Source organism: Cantharellus anzutake (genome assembly GCF_015039405.1).
Source record: "Cantharellus anzutake strain C23 chromosome Unknown EI90scaffold_54, whole genome shotgun sequence".
Taxonomy (NCBI): Eukaryota; Fungi; Basidiomycota; class Agaricomycetes; order Cantharellales; family Hydnaceae; genus Cantharellus; species Cantharellus anzutake.
In genome coordinates this window covers 133634-148352 of record NW_024067004.1, presented here as the reverse complement: position 1 = coordinate 148352, position 14719 = coordinate 133634, and the positions used below count along the sequence as shown (strand labels likewise).

The following is a 14719-nucleotide window of genomic DNA, read 5'->3' as shown; positions in this document are numbered from 1 at the left end:
CGTGCGTTCAAAGGGACAAAATCGTGCAACCATAATGGTAACAAAACAAAATTCGGTCAACTCCGGTAGCATGCCAGGGGATGCCGCTGATCGGGCTATCCCAGGCCCGATCCGGGGCTGTGATTCTGGGGATTGGCCGTTTGCAATCACTGTCGGTTCGGTCTGGGTGCGCAGGTCCAAGGTCCGGATATAACTCTGGTCCGGTCACGATTTTGCGCATAACAAACATCTTCGACGCCGAAGTTTCATCATGGGGTCTATTTTTCTCCAAATTCTCAAGCTATGCATGCCACAGTACTCGAGACGGGGGGATCAGGAGGGGGATCAGGAGGGGCAGCATCAAAGTCCGGGACCGCAACACCAACAGCACCAACCGCTTCAATACCCTCAGCCTCAACATCAAACGTCACCCCACCCACATAAATATCAGCACCGAATAGTATGCGCATGGCCACATAGATGATGATGACAGTGCTTGAAAAGTGATTGTTTTCTTGTACCTTTGGCTGGTAGGATGCAAATCAGCAAAATCAAAGCAATCCTCACTATCTCGAGTTGCGAAGTGTATGTCGTGCTGACACGCTGCTATTTGAGCTACTGCTGTATATGCGATTCAAATTAGCGAGCCCGGGCCGAAGGTGATAAAATGGCTCATTGCTTCGACCAGAGCCATCGAGCATACGAAGAAGGTGATCATGTCCGAGCGAAGGAGCTCTCGAATGAGGGCGAATCTCATAAGACTCAAATGGTGCGCCTCAATAAGGAAGCTGAGGATTGGATATTTTATCGTAGGAATTTCGTTCATCCTCGCTCTCTTGGATACTGTGAATGCTCATCGTACATCGATACCCTTCAACACCGCAATCACAGAAAACAACACGGATAGCGCGCCGGACGAAATCGACCTTCATGGTTTGTATGTCCATGAGGCTGTAGAACGGACCGAGCAGGCCATTCAGAGAGCTCGAACGGAGGGGAAGGATCATCTGAATATCATCGTTGGGAAGGTATGTCCTCAACTCTAGCTCTGCACGGATCATGCGCGACCGCTGGGACTACCTTCCTTGATAGGGCCTTCATTCCGAAGGACACGTTGCGAAAGTCAAGCCTGCTATCGAGGAACTCATGCGGAAGTCAGTTTTTCTAGTCCCGATAATCTTCCATTTCTAATTTCTTCGACTCCTAGACACCATCTTTCTGCTCACCTAGACCCGCATAATTCTGGGGTCCTCATCGTCTCTTTGGATGGTAGCCAACGAAGAGATCGAAGCATCAGCGTTGGTGATATCACGGATAGGCTGGAACGAGAAGATTTAGATTGTGTTATCATGTAAGACGTGCAGCTCCATGAACTCGGGATAAGTTTGTGCGCGTAGAAACCAGAATTGGGGCGCACAAATGGGTAACAGTTATTATTGTTAAATACTCAAACGATGGTTCAGAAGGGTCCTACAACAGGCGTTCGATGCACAGAAGGCGCAGAAGATGGCGAGACTAGACGAGGGCCTCCATATTCAGGACGTGCCATCACGACCGGGAAGTTACTCCAACCGCTGCCTCTTCTTCCTCATCATCATCCCTTGGGTCCTCAATTCCATCTGCGCCTGGAACGTCCCCAGCTTCGGCAGTAGTGCTCATTGTCTCTTGGGCGGCCTGTTGTTGTTCGCTCAACTCCCCTTGGACTCCGTCTGCTACTGTATTCGGGAATTCCTGCGCTAAGGGGTTGGTGGTGTATTGTTGAAGTGCAGCGAGGAGACGTTGATTCTCGAGACGCAAACTATCAACGAGATGTTGACATTCATTCTGCCGCCGCCGTGCCTCGTTAACGTCTAAAATGGCCTGATCCAACAATCGTGAACGTGTCTCAAGTTCACGAACGTGTCTGTCCGGGGCGCGCAGAAAGGGCCTCCATTTAGAGAAAAAGCAAATAGGTAGGATAGACAAACTTACTGATCACGGCGCTCTCTAAATGCTTTCTGAGCCCTCCGGTTTTGTTCCGCACGTTTAGTTTGAGTAACCGTCCGGGGTCCTGTCGAATGGGATGACTCTTCTCCATTATGGGCTGGATTCCCGGAAGTATGCGAAGCACCTGGTTGTGGAGATAAACCCGAATAGACTTGGTGGGGATGAGGCGCAATATTTGCGTATTGAGTGGATTGAGATTGAGAAGACACGTCGGTATTGTAGGCATAACCTGGGGTCATCCCAGCATTGTGTGGATTGGACGCTTCACTAGCGGGGGGAGACTTGCGCTTCCGGCTACGAGTGGCCTTGGCGGGAGACGTGGCAGAGGTTACAGGAGTAAGTAGCGGTGGCGGTGGCGCAGCACTGAATCCACTCTCTATAAAAGCAGGATGAGCATGTTGCCCTCGTGCCTCATGAAGTCCAAAGCAACGCGCAAGGAGGTGTTTGAAAGGGCTTACGTCTCTGATCTTGAAGATGATTCTGCAGGTCTGGCGCATACTGGTTAAAGCTTGACTGAGGAAACGTTCCTCCAAATAAACTATCGGAGCGGTTCTGAGTATAACGGTCGTTAGGGGGCGGCTGGTGCTGCATCTGGCTAAATATTGGGTAAGGGGAGGAAAATCTATGAATTTCTCCGCGGCGCTTAAATTGTCGTCTGCTCGAGGGAGCCGATGGGCCCTTGACGCTGCTTGTGTAAGCAGAGAGGATTCGTAAGCAAATTAAAGCTGTGCCTGCCCTCAACGCATAGATGCTCGGTAATTTCCGATGGATTCACGTGCGAACCCAAACGTTCAGTGTCTCCAGCGATCCTGTTCCTCGCTTTCCTAGTACGCACGGACTGTCTGGCGTCATAGCATGTCGGAGAAAGTAGGAGCCTACGGCAATCAAGCTGTGTGTTCGTTTACTATAAAAAATCAGCCTATTTCCTCAGTGCAATCTATCCACAGAAAGATGCCAACTTCAGAAGAACATGGAACAAGGAAGAGTACGCCGCAAAGGCAAGGGAAAAGGATAATGAGGAGCGAGAGAGAATGCAGAAAAATGATGAAATGATGAAGAAGGGTTTGTCATCTATCCGCTTGTTACCACTCCATTTGCAATTTACGCATTCATCACAGGCAAGAAACCGCGACGGCATCATGAGGATTTGCCGAAGCCTACTGAGTTAATGAAACAACGCGAGGCGCCTTTGGGACTGGACAAGAACCTAAACAAGACAATCGTCGTACAGAATCCGGGCGGCCGCGGTCCAGGTCAGCCAGGGTTCTATTGTGAGGTTTGTAACAGGACATGTAAGGATACTGTGGGGTATTTGGATCATCTTAATGGTAGAAGTCGTGAGTATTTCGTCGAAATCCCCAATATTAGCGCGGGGCGCTAAACCTCCACGACTTAGACCTCCGCCGGCTTGGTCAAACGACTCGCGTCGCCCGCTCCACAGTGGAGCAAGTGCGTGCCCGGATCGCAATGCTTCGCGAAAAGACAAAGCAGGAATCATCGGCTAAAGCCTTCGATTTTGACAGGCGTCTTGAGGAAATTCGTCAGAAGGAGATAGCTGAGCGGGAAGCGAGAAAAGCGGAGAAGAAAGCCGCGAGGGATGCAAGACTTATCGAGGTCGTTCAAGATGATGAAACAGCAAATATGGCTGCCATGATGGGATTCGGAGGCTTTGGCTCGTCAAAGAAGAACTAATCTGCGAACCCTGCCATCACTCGAAGATTTAGACCAAGGCTTACCACATTAGCGCGCTTTTTCCTAGACCAGGCTTCTTAGCTCTCACGGCACTTTCCTTGCGCCCTCGGACACCGTCGGATCAGAGAACAAGTGTCTCACTGCCTGACCTGACCCAATCTCTCGCTCGGCCACACCATTGTTACTGTGATCTCTGAGCGGAAAACACCTTGCGCTAGGCTTCAGCCTGCTATGGGGTCCTCCTAGTCCTGGCAGGCGTATGCGTTGGCCGCATATACAAGTAGTCATATTTCCAGCGAGAAGCAAGATGTACACTTCACGACATGTGTAACTAATTTACGCTTCTATGTACTTGGCAGTGCAAGACACAGGCTAAATCTAGTCTCTCCAATTTCTTGAGCTTCCTCTAGCAGTATTTTTGTGTCTGCTTTCAGCAAACTTGCATCAGCAGGGGTACTTCGTGTAGTTCGGGTAATGACGTCGGAATGTGATTGCAGGACTTGTTTCAACGCTTCACCCGTGTTCTGCTCTAATGAGTAGAAAACATCGATGTCGTCCGTTGCTTGCAGGCCTGCCTTCTTCCGCAACTTTTGGATACGGTTAATAAGTTCTCTAGCCACTCCTTCACTCTCGAGTTCCGGATGGAGCTGAATGTCTAGGACAACTACGACGTCATTGTCTGTGTTCGTCGCGAACGACCCGTTCGCCGGAAGGTCAACATAGCGTGTAACAGCGAGGTCACCAGCAACGAGCTCTATCCCATCAACAAGTATTTTCCCAGTTTCGAGATATGCCTTTATATCATCGGATGTCACCTTGGGCAGAACATTCTTCACACGACCGACGTCCTTGCGGAGCTTCCGGCCAAGCACTGGCCAGTCTGCAGTTGCACGGTACTTCACTCCAGTGCGTATTTGATCAGAGGTGAAATCGACATCGCGAATGTTGAGTTCGGAGGTGAGATAGGACTGGAGCGGTTCAATGTCCGCATGATATGATGAGTCGGGATGGAAAACAAGGAGCTCTTTCAATGGCGTCTGTGGGGAAAATCAGAAGCGAGTAGTTATCAATGAGGAAGTCAAGATACCTTCAAGGAGAGGGAGTGCTTCTCTCGTAGACCTCGAACGAGTTCAATGACGCTCTGCATCCGCTTAACCTGGCGTTCGATGTCGGAGTCAAAGTACTCTTCCTTCACCACCGGGAATCCCAAAAAATGGATAGATCTGGGATCTTCTCCAAGATCCTCGGAGGCAGGGATGTATCCTCGCAAACTCTGATATAGATTCTCCGTTAAAAATGGAGTGTAAGACGACTTGGGTTCTGAGTCAGACAGAGCATGCATTGAACAAATCGCGTATCCTCCTTACCATTGTCCGACAGAGCGTGAACAGAGCTTCAAACAAGGTGTTCAATGCAACAAGGGTCTCGTCCGGTCCATTATCACCCTTCAAACGCTTGCGGTTGAATCGGATGTACCAATTAGTCAGCTCATCAATTAGGTCTAACAATCGCGGTATAATGGTGTATAGACGGTACGCTGCAAGAAGACAGCCGTGAGTGGAGTCATACAACGCAAGTAATGAGTGCGCCTACCTGCCATCTCTTCTCGCACCAGCTTGATAAGAGACTGGCATCTGGCCAGGATCCAGCGATCCATCACATTCGTTGACTTCTTGGCGTGAGAGTCGTACACAAAATCTCTCCCGTGCTCTTTTTTGTAGAGGTTCACTTGGCCAAGGAAAAAGCGGAAGGAGTTCAGCCATGGCAGCAACACTCTTGAGACAACCTCTCGCACGCCTTCTTCCCGGAACCGGAGGTTCTCTGCCCGGACGATGGGTGAGTTGACGAGGAATAACCTACAGGATGTATGTTAATTTTCTAAGCTGTCTGGGTGGCAATCACTACAAACCGCGTAGCGTCGGCACCGTAGGTATCGATGACAAGGTTGGGATCCGGATAATTCTTCAAACGTTTGCTCATCTTTTTCCCATCACTGTTTGTGCATGTGTCAATGCCAGAGTAATCTGAAGCACCGTAGTCGGACTCACGCGGCAAGGACGAGGCCACTGACGATCACGTTCTTCCAAGGCGCGGTGTCGAAGAGGAGGGTAGCAAGGACCAGAAGCGTGTAGAACCACCCTCGAGTTTGGTCGATACCTTCTGAAATGAAATCCGCTGGGAAAGTAGCTTGAAATTTCTCCTTATTCTCAAAAGGATAGTGTTGTTGAGCATACGGCATGCTTTAATGATCGGTCAAGTTTATGCCTCCCGCGAGATGAGTCGAACACCTCACCTCCCAGATTCAAACCAGCAATCGAAAACCTCCTCCACTCTCCGAAGAACACCTTTACCTTGCTTCGAAGGGATGGTGATGTGATCGATGCTCTCGCGATGCAAATCTTTGATGCCTTTCACTCCTGAAAGTTCTTCCAATTGAGCGATGGATCCTACTGACACGATCTCCTCATAGTCATCGCTGACCCACAATGGGATAGGTGTCCCCCAATAGCGATTCCGTGAAATATTCCAGTCTCGAGCACTTGCCAGCCAGTTCCCGAAACGATTGTCACCGATGACTTGCGGCACCCTTCATGATGGGCGGAAGTAAGGACGGTTGAAGATACATCATAGGAGATGCTCACCATCTCGTCTCTTGGTTGTTCGCGATGAGTCGATCTACTGCTGGCTGGACGCGGACAAACCATACTGGAATCGCCCTGTACAGTAATGGTGTGCCAGAACGCCAGCAGAAGGGGTACTGATGAACGATAGTTGATTGAACAATCAATCTTCCTCTCTGCTTGAGGACTCTCTGGATGTCTTTATCAGCGACCTGGGTATGCTTTAGTGTCATTTCAAATCCTTTGTGGACCTCTGCACACCTTGACATGCTTCCCAGCGAAGTCTGGGACCTCATTGGTGAAATTCCCTGCGTCATTGATGGGACAGGGAGGCATTTCGTCTGCATTTATGATCCCGTTGGCTATTGCGATGCGATGATCATCGTCGCCAAAGGCCGGTGCTTGATGGACTATTCCGGTACCACTGTCGCTGGTAACATACTCGTCCACGAGCACTCTGAATGCCCGATCTTCATACTGCAAACGAGACTCTTCGTAAGCCTCCTGGTGGTTCATGTACTTTCCAGAATGCTTACCTTGTCGGTAAAATAGTCAAATAATGGGACATATCTCCATCCTTTCATATCTACGCCTCTGAACGTCCCTACTTTCTTGAACTTCGCTTTCTTCGGGTCTTTGTATAGCGTGGTAAGGAGACTTTCGTGGATAATGAAGTTCTCTTGACGCGCCTCGTCGTGGATCTTGATGTAATCGAAATTGGGATGGACGCACAGAGCTAGGTTGCTCGGGAGGGTCCAAGGGGTGGTCGTCCAGGCGAGAAGAGATGTCTTAGGATCGTCGACGAGAGGGAATGCAACAGTGACTAAAATAATCAAAATTTATATCAGAGTGTGGGCCAAGAGATTCTATATGACTTACCTGCTGGATCGCTAACATCACGGTAATCCTGCCCCGCTTCGAAATTCGACAAGGGTGTCGTACATCCCGTTGAATAAGGCATAACACGCAACCCGCGGTAGACTAGCCCTTTATCAAACAATTCGCCAAAGACCCACCACACCGATTCCATAAATGACGTGTTGAGCGTCTTGTAATCGTTCTCGAAGTCGATCCACCTCCCCATGCGTTCGACTGTTTGCTTCCATTCGCTCGCATATCGCATGACGATCGCTCGGCACTCCGCATTGTATTTGGGAATACCCATAGCCATCACGTCTTCTTTTCCTTTAATACCGAGTTTTTTGTCGATCTCATGTTCTACTGGGAGACCGTGGGTGTCCCACCCAAATCGTCTCTCGACGTAGTATCCGCTTGCGCTCGCGTGCCTTGTTACAATGTCCTAAGAAACAGGGTATATTAGCTACATGTCGCTGTGGATCTCTGCCATAGGATATGACTCACCTTCACAGTGCCTGCTAGTAGATGCCCATAATGTGGAAGACCAGTGGCAAAAGGTGGACCATCGTAAAAGGAGAACGGTGGTCGACCCTCTGTAAGTTTCAGCTGCGTTCGGAACGCGTCTATCTCCCTCCAAAAGGCAATTATTTTCTTTTCTTCCTCTGGAAAGCTAAATGGGGTGGAAACTGCAAGTGGAGATAGAATTTTTGCATTCCCGATAGCATTGTAAGATCGATTTAGGTTTGGACGTTTTGAATACTAACTGTCGTGAGGTGGAAAGGACATGATGGCCTCCACTGGGCGTCGAATTACGAGCGATGAGAGGCGGAGATGACCAAGATCGTCTATTTGTGGACGTCCTGACTCGATCGACGATTGGGATGACTTGCCAATTTATATAATCGGTGAATACCGTGAATAGATTTCTTTCACACGAGGGAACGCAGGATCTGTCCAATTGGCGTTGAGCCCGCGCGCCTCCTACGTCCGTGCGATCCGTGGTTGCTGAAGATTTGCATATGGCTCTCTTTTATCTCAAATATGAAATGGTGATGATTTCGATTCTGACATGAGCCTTCCGCCACTTGTTGATTTTGGTGACAGAGGAAACCCGCCGTCTTACATTTAATCAGCTCGGAGCGTGATAATGCCACACGCTTCTATCATTCCTCAATTATTCGCATTTTGGGAATAAATCAAGAGACCGGGCTCCACCGTCTTGTGATTATCGGGGTCGTAGATAGGATCCTGTCTTGTCCGTGCCGTGCCATCACCCGCTATCTTTCCGAACCTTGCTTGAGACAACTCCCAGTCAAACCCCGGTATTCGTACCCGGGTCTAAGGACGTGCTCTGCCCTGCAGGGGCATCTCAATCATAACGGCTTAAGGGCACATCGGGACCACTACGGTTGACCTAGTCCCCCTGACTACGGGTGTGGACGATCGATCGCACGCCCTCGTTTCCGCACATTTCAAGAGCCCTTAATTCTGCGTCTTGGTCGGACTCATATGACTGGGACAACGTATGTTCGCTGCAGCTCCAGTTATTTCTCTTTCGCGTTCTACATCTGCCTCTTGCCCTTTCTTGATAGCATAGCTCATGAACACGATTCCGATGCGCCTCGCATTGGGTAGTTGGACTAAGGTAGCACTTCATCATGGAATGCTACCACAGCTTCTCAATGCCGCCGATCTCACACCCTCCTATGATTGGGCATCACCGATCCCTCGGATCTTGACTCGCGGAATGCCACCAGCTGTTCTCTCAATCTTATTTCTGTAATGCTGATATGATTGCTTTTGGAAACGTTCCTAAAATCACATGGGAGGTGCACTTTGGAATTCGGACATTCCACGGCTGTTGTCCCCGCATTCTGTTCAAAACGACATGAGAACAGTCTCGGCGCCCCTGCATTGGCTCCCTTGCCGATCAACTGCCCAACACTTTCGTACAGCGTTCTTCGTTTACCGCAGGTGATGGCCTCAAATAACTTTTCCCGGGGTGCTATCTGAATGTTTCTGAGAGCATCGGAGACCTAGTGCGCTGCTGTGTTGTGTTCACGGTTGGTCGCGTGACCTTCGGGAACTCTTAGGTTAGGTTATGCGAGGATCCCATTGGGGCGAGAGAGATTACTGAGGCACAAAAGGGATCTCGGAGACTAAAGTTGCATTGCACTGGAATTACGAATCCCGTTGAACCTTTTCCATCCTCATTCGAGAGTGCGCAATTTCGATCGTCAATGTCCTTGCGCATTGGGTCAATGGACGTAATAGTTCTGTACTGCGCGGGTGGCCGTGGCACGAATCCGGTTGTGTGCACATGTATAACCGTCGGCTAGCTGAGTACATTCGGACGATCCAAGGGCGCCTTATTTAGCTGATTCCTCAATCCAAATTTGTATCCGCCCTAGAGTTGTGGAGTACACACGTGGCCAGCCCCACGACCCCAATTCAGTCTTTGCGAGCCACCTAATTGAACTGTTGTTATATAAAGATCTTATCATGGTGACGCCTATGACAAGCCTATGACAACCCCCACCACTCCTCGTTCAACAGATATCTATTCACCAATAGATTTCGCCGCGCCTTCCGCCTCCGTAGGCTAATCACACCATGCTGGGTCGCATGACTTCCTTGTCCCCTTTTGCTTCGTCGGGGAGAGCTGCGGTCGCAAAAGCGCAGACGCTTAAATATCCCCCACCCTTAACACAGAGTGCTATCCACTGATAGGCAGTGGCCTCTACTAGCGACATCTCATCAGGACTAGCTATGGGGACTACTAAGACAGCAATGAGAAACGCTCTCCTCGTGATTTCCTCACTATGCTATTCTGTTTTTTCACTACCACTCGTCAGTTGTTCCTCCTTGTACGCTGGTGCGCGTCACTGACTGCGCGATGTCCCATCTCCTGCCAACTTGACCGGACCTCAGGTTCAACTAGTTCAAGGCCTTGTCACCGGTCTTAGTGCGCCCCAATTCGGTCAGGATTATTTTCTGGGCATTCCCTATGCTCAGCCTCCATTGGGCAAATTGAGGTTTGCAAAGCCCCGACCACTGAAACCGAATCCGAGTCACAAGGTGGACGCCACCAAGTACGGAAAAGCATGTTTTCAACCGCTTGATGTGCGTCCCTTGTTCTCGTAGCGATTTTCCTTCCACCTTTTGCGAATGATTCGTTTTTAGTCCGCCTCGGGCCTGACAGTTTCCGATTTGTCAGAAGATTGTCTTTCTATCAATGTCCTCCGACCCTCGAACTTGCCCCATGGTGCGAAACTTCCTGTGATGGTTTGGATGTATGGAGGGAGTTTTCTTTCCGGTGCGTCGCAACTATATAACGGCTCGGCGATCGTTGGGCAAAGCGTTTTTCTGGTACGAGTATTTCCTTCCGGTATCTTAGCCCCATTTTCTGACATAAATATGACGCTGTTGTGACAATATTCAGAACGAATCTATCATCTACGTCTCCTTCGATTACCGTCTAAACGCCTTTGGTTTCCTTGGCGCCTCTGAACTGGCACATGATTCTGCCATCGGAACGCTCAATGCTGGCTTATACGATATGATTAGTGCACTGAAATGGGTGCAAGACAATATCGGAGCTTTTGGAGGAAACAAAGATCGAGTGACTGGTAAGTTCGTTCCTGATCGATTGCAATGAGCAATGTGAATTTTGAAATTTCGACCTGTCACAAGTATTTGGTGAATCGGCAGGCGCGATTGGGATTGGGTCTCTCCTTGTTGCTGGAGGCGGACAATTTGTGAAACAGCACAATCTATTCCATGGTGCCATCATGGAGAGCGGAGCTCCAGCAAGGTAAATTGTGTTACACCCGTCGGTTCCTTTGCTTCCCTAGTCCCTAGTCTGATCATCGTATTCCCCAGTCTCGCCATTCCCACTGTATCCGATCTCCAACCCTCGACAGATATCTTTGCTGCAGTAGCAGGCTGTCTTCCAGCCTCCAATTCCTCGATCATATCATGCCTTCGTTCGAAACCTTCTGAATCACTTTACCAAGCATCACTCGTGACATTAAATGCGAGCAACGCGCTCCCTTTCAACCGAGTTGTGGATGGGTTCTTTTTCAAGAAGGGCGAACGTGCGGCAGAAGAGGTGAGAAGGGGTAACGTGGCAACTGTGCCTATCATCACGGGATGCAATCTCGACGAAGGGACGTTCCTCGTACCCCACACATTCAATACTACAGAAGAAATTGGAGATTTTCTCATAGGTTCGTTTTCCTTGACCATTTCCTACATTTCCCCACAGGGAGAAGTGCCGCATCATCTTTATATGCAGAAAACTTACCACTGCTGCTACATATTCCGGTACAGGATTGACTTATGTTGGAAATCTTAGCGCAGCAACGCCAGAGCAAAGGAAGCTTTTCAAAATTCTTCTGGAGTTGTACCCTGATGTCCCCGCGATTGGAAGCCCCTATGATCCGGTCGGGGTGAGTAAAGACGACCGGTTCTTTGGGCCGAATAACCAATTCAAGAGAGCTGCGAGTTTATTTGGGGATTTTATTTTCCACGGTGGTGCGTATCATCTATCGTCGAGGGGGGGGGGACTCTCCAATGGAGACAGTGAATATGTAGCTTAATCGATGGATGCTGATTTTTTTTTTCGTCCGTTGTGGGAAACATATATATATAGGTCGACGCGCTTTGCTGGATTCGTATGTCAAGCATGATGTATATTATCCAGCGTGGACGTACCTTTATACCCAAGTGACTCCGGGAGTACCAGCATACTTGGGTGTCTTTCACGGAAGTGAGGTACCGTCCGGTGAGTCTCCCTCTCCAATGGTTCACTGCACAGCAGAACAAAAATCCTGATTTTCCGTCACTCCACATCGATCGTCCTTATTAGTATTTGGCCTGTATGGCTTTCAGAATAGGACCTCGGATCTTGGGAGAACTTCGTTATATATGCTCAGCGCTTGGATCGCTTTCGCAAATTCCTTTGATCCTAATCGCCCGTACTGTAAGCAGCCAGCATCTTCACTTTTTTTTCCCACAAAGTTATGACTCTTTTTTTTTTTTTTTGCTTGTGTCTGATGAAGTACCCAATTGGCCTAGGTACGGAAGGCAACGCCGCATGTTACAAATCGGGAATGGGCACTTCGATGTCATCACGGATGATTTTCGAAAGAATGGAATAGAATTCTTACAGAGGAAGGATTTTACGGACGCGCTTAATTTCTAAAGGTGTACAAACTTCTGTTCTCATGGTTCTCTGACTTGATACACTTGTTGAAGTCCTGACATCCAACTCGTATGTGGCCTAATGAATGTCAAGTTCCTTTTGGGGGCTTCACACTTCTGCACGTCCGTGCGGTCCGTGGCTGCCGATTATTTGCATGTGGCTAGCTCTGTGGTCTCAAACCTGAAAAAGGCGATGACTTCGATTCGGGCATCAACCTTCTGCCACTTGTTGAGTTCGCATCACTCTGGTGACTAGAGCAAACACCCTGTCCCATGTTCAATCAGCTCCGGGGCTTAGGGTGCAAAGTGGGTGCCATGATTCCAGATGTTTCTATTGTCCGAGGTTTGAGAATGAATTCAGAGATGTGCCTCCATTGTCCTGTCCGCCGTGTAATTATCAGAAGCACTCGTAGAGATATGATCCTGCCTTGTCTGTGTCGTGCCAATGCCCATTATCTCCCAGTCAAACCCTGGTATCTCGTACCCGAGTTATATCCTGTCTGGGCCGGAGTTCATCGCCAAACTTTACCCTGAAGAGGTACCTTGATCACAAAAGTTTAACGTGACCGGCCGAGCTTGCGAGGTGTTTGTTTACAGAGGGGGTTCGTTTTTTTTTTCCGTGGGAAAGCGCGTTGTGAATTGCGTATCGTCACCCCGTGAGAAATCATCGGACATTGGATCCAAATGCACATCTCAACCGTGCACTTGTGTGCAATGGTGCAACACTGGACAAAACATACAATACACACAAAAATACAGAAAAATTACAATTATTATTAGAGCTTTATATTTGTTAAATTAGTGTGAAATTTAGGTCTATGCAGTGATTAGCCTGATCAAGGCAAGGGAAAATGGCACTTCCGCGAGGATGTGGCTGTGCTGCAAACATGTGTGCTGTTACGGTTAAGCCGTAACCCTGAATGGATTTAATGGAGGTTTCATTTGTTCTGTTCCATTTCAACTCATGTAGTTTGAGACTTCCTGTATGACTAGGATGTTTCTCTGGTCTCATCTCACATGTTTTAGCATATCATCATGTATATAAGGAGTTGATGTGAGGCCCCGGCCCATGTCTATATTCCGCCCACAACATCAGTTGATGTTGTGTTGTGTAATAATTATGTCGCGACGCTAATTTAGCGTCGCGGAAGCTTCTCTATTTATTTGTGCCGAGAATGTATAAGATTGTATATAAACCCTCGGGGTAGCTGTAAAAGGCGGATCAGCCTTTACTTCTACCCCGTTAATATACAGCAAACTCAAGCGTATACTTAGACGGACTTCTGAGGCCTGAGGCGAACGGGGGAACAGAACGTTACCGTCCCCAAACTAGTAAGATACCTTTCACTTTTTTACGCTATTATTCTCTTTCCATTCTCGGCACCGCGTTACCGGCACCGAAACCCCATTTGGCAACGCGCGTGTCGTCGGCCCCTGACAACACGCGACTTCGATCAAGTTCTCACGCGAACTTGTTGAACGACTCGACACCTCTTCTGGATGTCATGGAGATACAACACCAGGAGCATGTCCAATGCTCCCGCCAACACGGTGAAGGAGTGGAGCTGGATCACCTTATGTAACCAGTTTCCTACGTCCAATAACGATATTAGAGTTTGTGCTGATTTGCGTACTGACCGTGTTTTGGTTGCCAAATATATGATTGTTCACTGTCTAAACAACAATAAACACCCCCCAACGATCTCACCTGATGTATAGATTGTCTACAGATAAAATTTTATATTGACTTTACTATGATTTCTAGTCAATATTACACCTAGATATACCACTTTTCAGTAGGACGTGATTTTCCTGATAATTTACTGAAGGAAAACTACTAATAAAATAATTCTGCAATAAATGTTACTCAATACAGGAGTGACCAAACTGCTCTTTCTATCGCTTAGAGTGCGTGCTAGTTATCTAGCAGGTTCAGGATCGCTCACTTTTCTCCTGTGGTGTGATAACCAAGTATTGCTGAGAGATTATTCAATTAAGAAGTCCCTCCACCAAATTCTCACTAATTCTCACTATGACACTTTTGTTCAGCTGTGTCTAACTGACCCTAACTCACGCTTAGAGTGACGTGTTAGTTTTATATTAGCTAACAACTAATATTTGCTTTTATCTTTTGGAGCAAACGAACCAACCACTGGTGAGGAGAATTAAACTTTTATTTCTACCTGAGGTTTGAGAGGGGGCAGAAGCGGCGGCCTTTTATGCTTTTCAGAGGCCTCTCTACTCCCACGCCTCGCACTAGTTACATGTGCTACATTTGTATTATAGATAGTTCTAGAATGATATAGGGGCTTGGGCTGTGTAAGCTTAATAATGGACTTAGGACATGACTCAGCAATAAGTAATTCATTTCTTTGTCT

General features: G+C 48.3%; 5 protein-coding genes across 5 annotated transcripts; 3 read left to right on the top strand and 2 right to left on the bottom strand.

Moving 5' to 3' along the window:
• The first annotated feature begins 8 nt into the window (after positions 1-8).
• EI90DRAFT_3073118 (uncharacterized protein) lies at positions 9-1746 on the top strand. Its single transcript, XM_039061417.1, has 6 exons — positions 9-439; positions 514-564; positions 623-788; positions 871-1007; positions 1072-1133; positions 1187-1746. The coding sequence occupies exons 1-6, from the start codon at positions 251-253 to the stop codon at positions 1332-1334; spliced, it is 753 nt and encodes a 250-aa protein (XP_038912061.1). The 5' UTR covers positions 9-250; the 3' UTR covers positions 1335-1746.
• On the bottom strand, positions 1310-2507 carry EI90DRAFT_3073114 (uncharacterized protein). The gene is made up of 3 exons (XM_039061416.1): positions 2424-2507; positions 1951-2341; positions 1310-1882 (listed from the first exon to the last, which is right to left on the bottom strand). Exons 2-3 carry the CDS (start codon positions 2202-2204, stop codon positions 1528-1530), a joined length of 609 nt encoding a protein of 202 aa, XP_038912060.1. The 5' UTR covers positions 2205-2341; positions 2424-2507; the 3' UTR covers positions 1310-1527.
• Positions 2508-2820: 313 nt separating this feature from the next.
• EI90DRAFT_2932771 (uncharacterized protein) lies at positions 2821-3657 on the top strand (the record flags this gene model as incomplete). The annotated part of the gene is made up of 4 exons (XM_039055079.1): positions 2821-2856; positions 2913-3027; positions 3084-3302; positions 3362-3657. 4 exons carry the CDS (start codon positions 2821-2823, stop codon positions 3655-3657), a joined length of 666 nt encoding a protein of 221 aa, XP_038912059.1.
• A 344-nt stretch (positions 3658-4001) lies between these two features.
• On the bottom strand, positions 4002-7922 carry EI90DRAFT_3128997 (tRNA synthetases class I-domain-containing protein; the record flags this gene model as incomplete). Its single annotated transcript, XM_039064147.1, has 13 exons — positions 4002-4694; positions 4745-4969; positions 5025-5194; positions 5251-5513; positions 5567-5650; positions 5706-5897; positions 5951-6244; positions 6300-6490; positions 6540-6755; positions 6815-7101; positions 7158-7578; positions 7641-7822; positions 7901-7922. 13 exons carry the CDS (start codon positions 7920-7922, stop codon positions 4002-4004), a joined length of 3240 nt encoding a protein of 1079 aa, XP_038912058.1.
• A 2036-nt stretch (positions 7923-9958) lies between these two features.
• EI90DRAFT_3019133 (Alpha/Beta hydrolase protein) lies at positions 9959-12298 on the top strand (the record flags this gene model as incomplete). Its single annotated transcript, XM_039057317.1, has 10 exons — positions 9959-10003; positions 10068-10259; positions 10320-10505; positions 10579-10765; positions 10830-10950; positions 11019-11365; positions 11469-11672; positions 11791-11922; positions 12007-12120; positions 12216-12298. 10 exons carry the CDS (start codon positions 9959-9961, stop codon positions 12296-12298), a joined length of 1611 nt encoding a protein of 536 aa, XP_038912057.1.
• Positions 12299-14719: the final 2421 nt, after the last annotated feature.

Bases quoted from the DNA above. Each gene is read 5' to 3' on its own strand.
- EI90DRAFT_3073118 (XM_039061417.1), top strand. From the start codon at position 251: ATGGGGTCTATTTTTCTCCAAATTCTCAAGCTATGCATGCCACAGTAC. The intron at 1,008-1,071 runs GTATGTCCTCAA...CTTCCTTGATAG, and splicing joins TGAATATCATCGTTGGGAAG to GGCCTTCATTCCGAAGGACA. The intron at 1,134-1,186 runs GTCAGTTTTTCT...TTCGACTCCTAG, and splicing joins ATCGAGGAACTCATGCGGAA to ACACCATCTTTCTGCTCACC.
- EI90DRAFT_3073114 (XM_039061416.1), bottom strand. From the start codon at position 2,204: ATGACCCCAGGTTATGCCTACAATACCGACGTGTCTTCTCAATCTCAA. The intron at 1,883-1,950 runs GTAAGTTTGTCT...CGCCCCGGACAG, and splicing joins TTTAGAGAGCGCCGTGATCA to ACACGTTCGTGAACTTGAGA.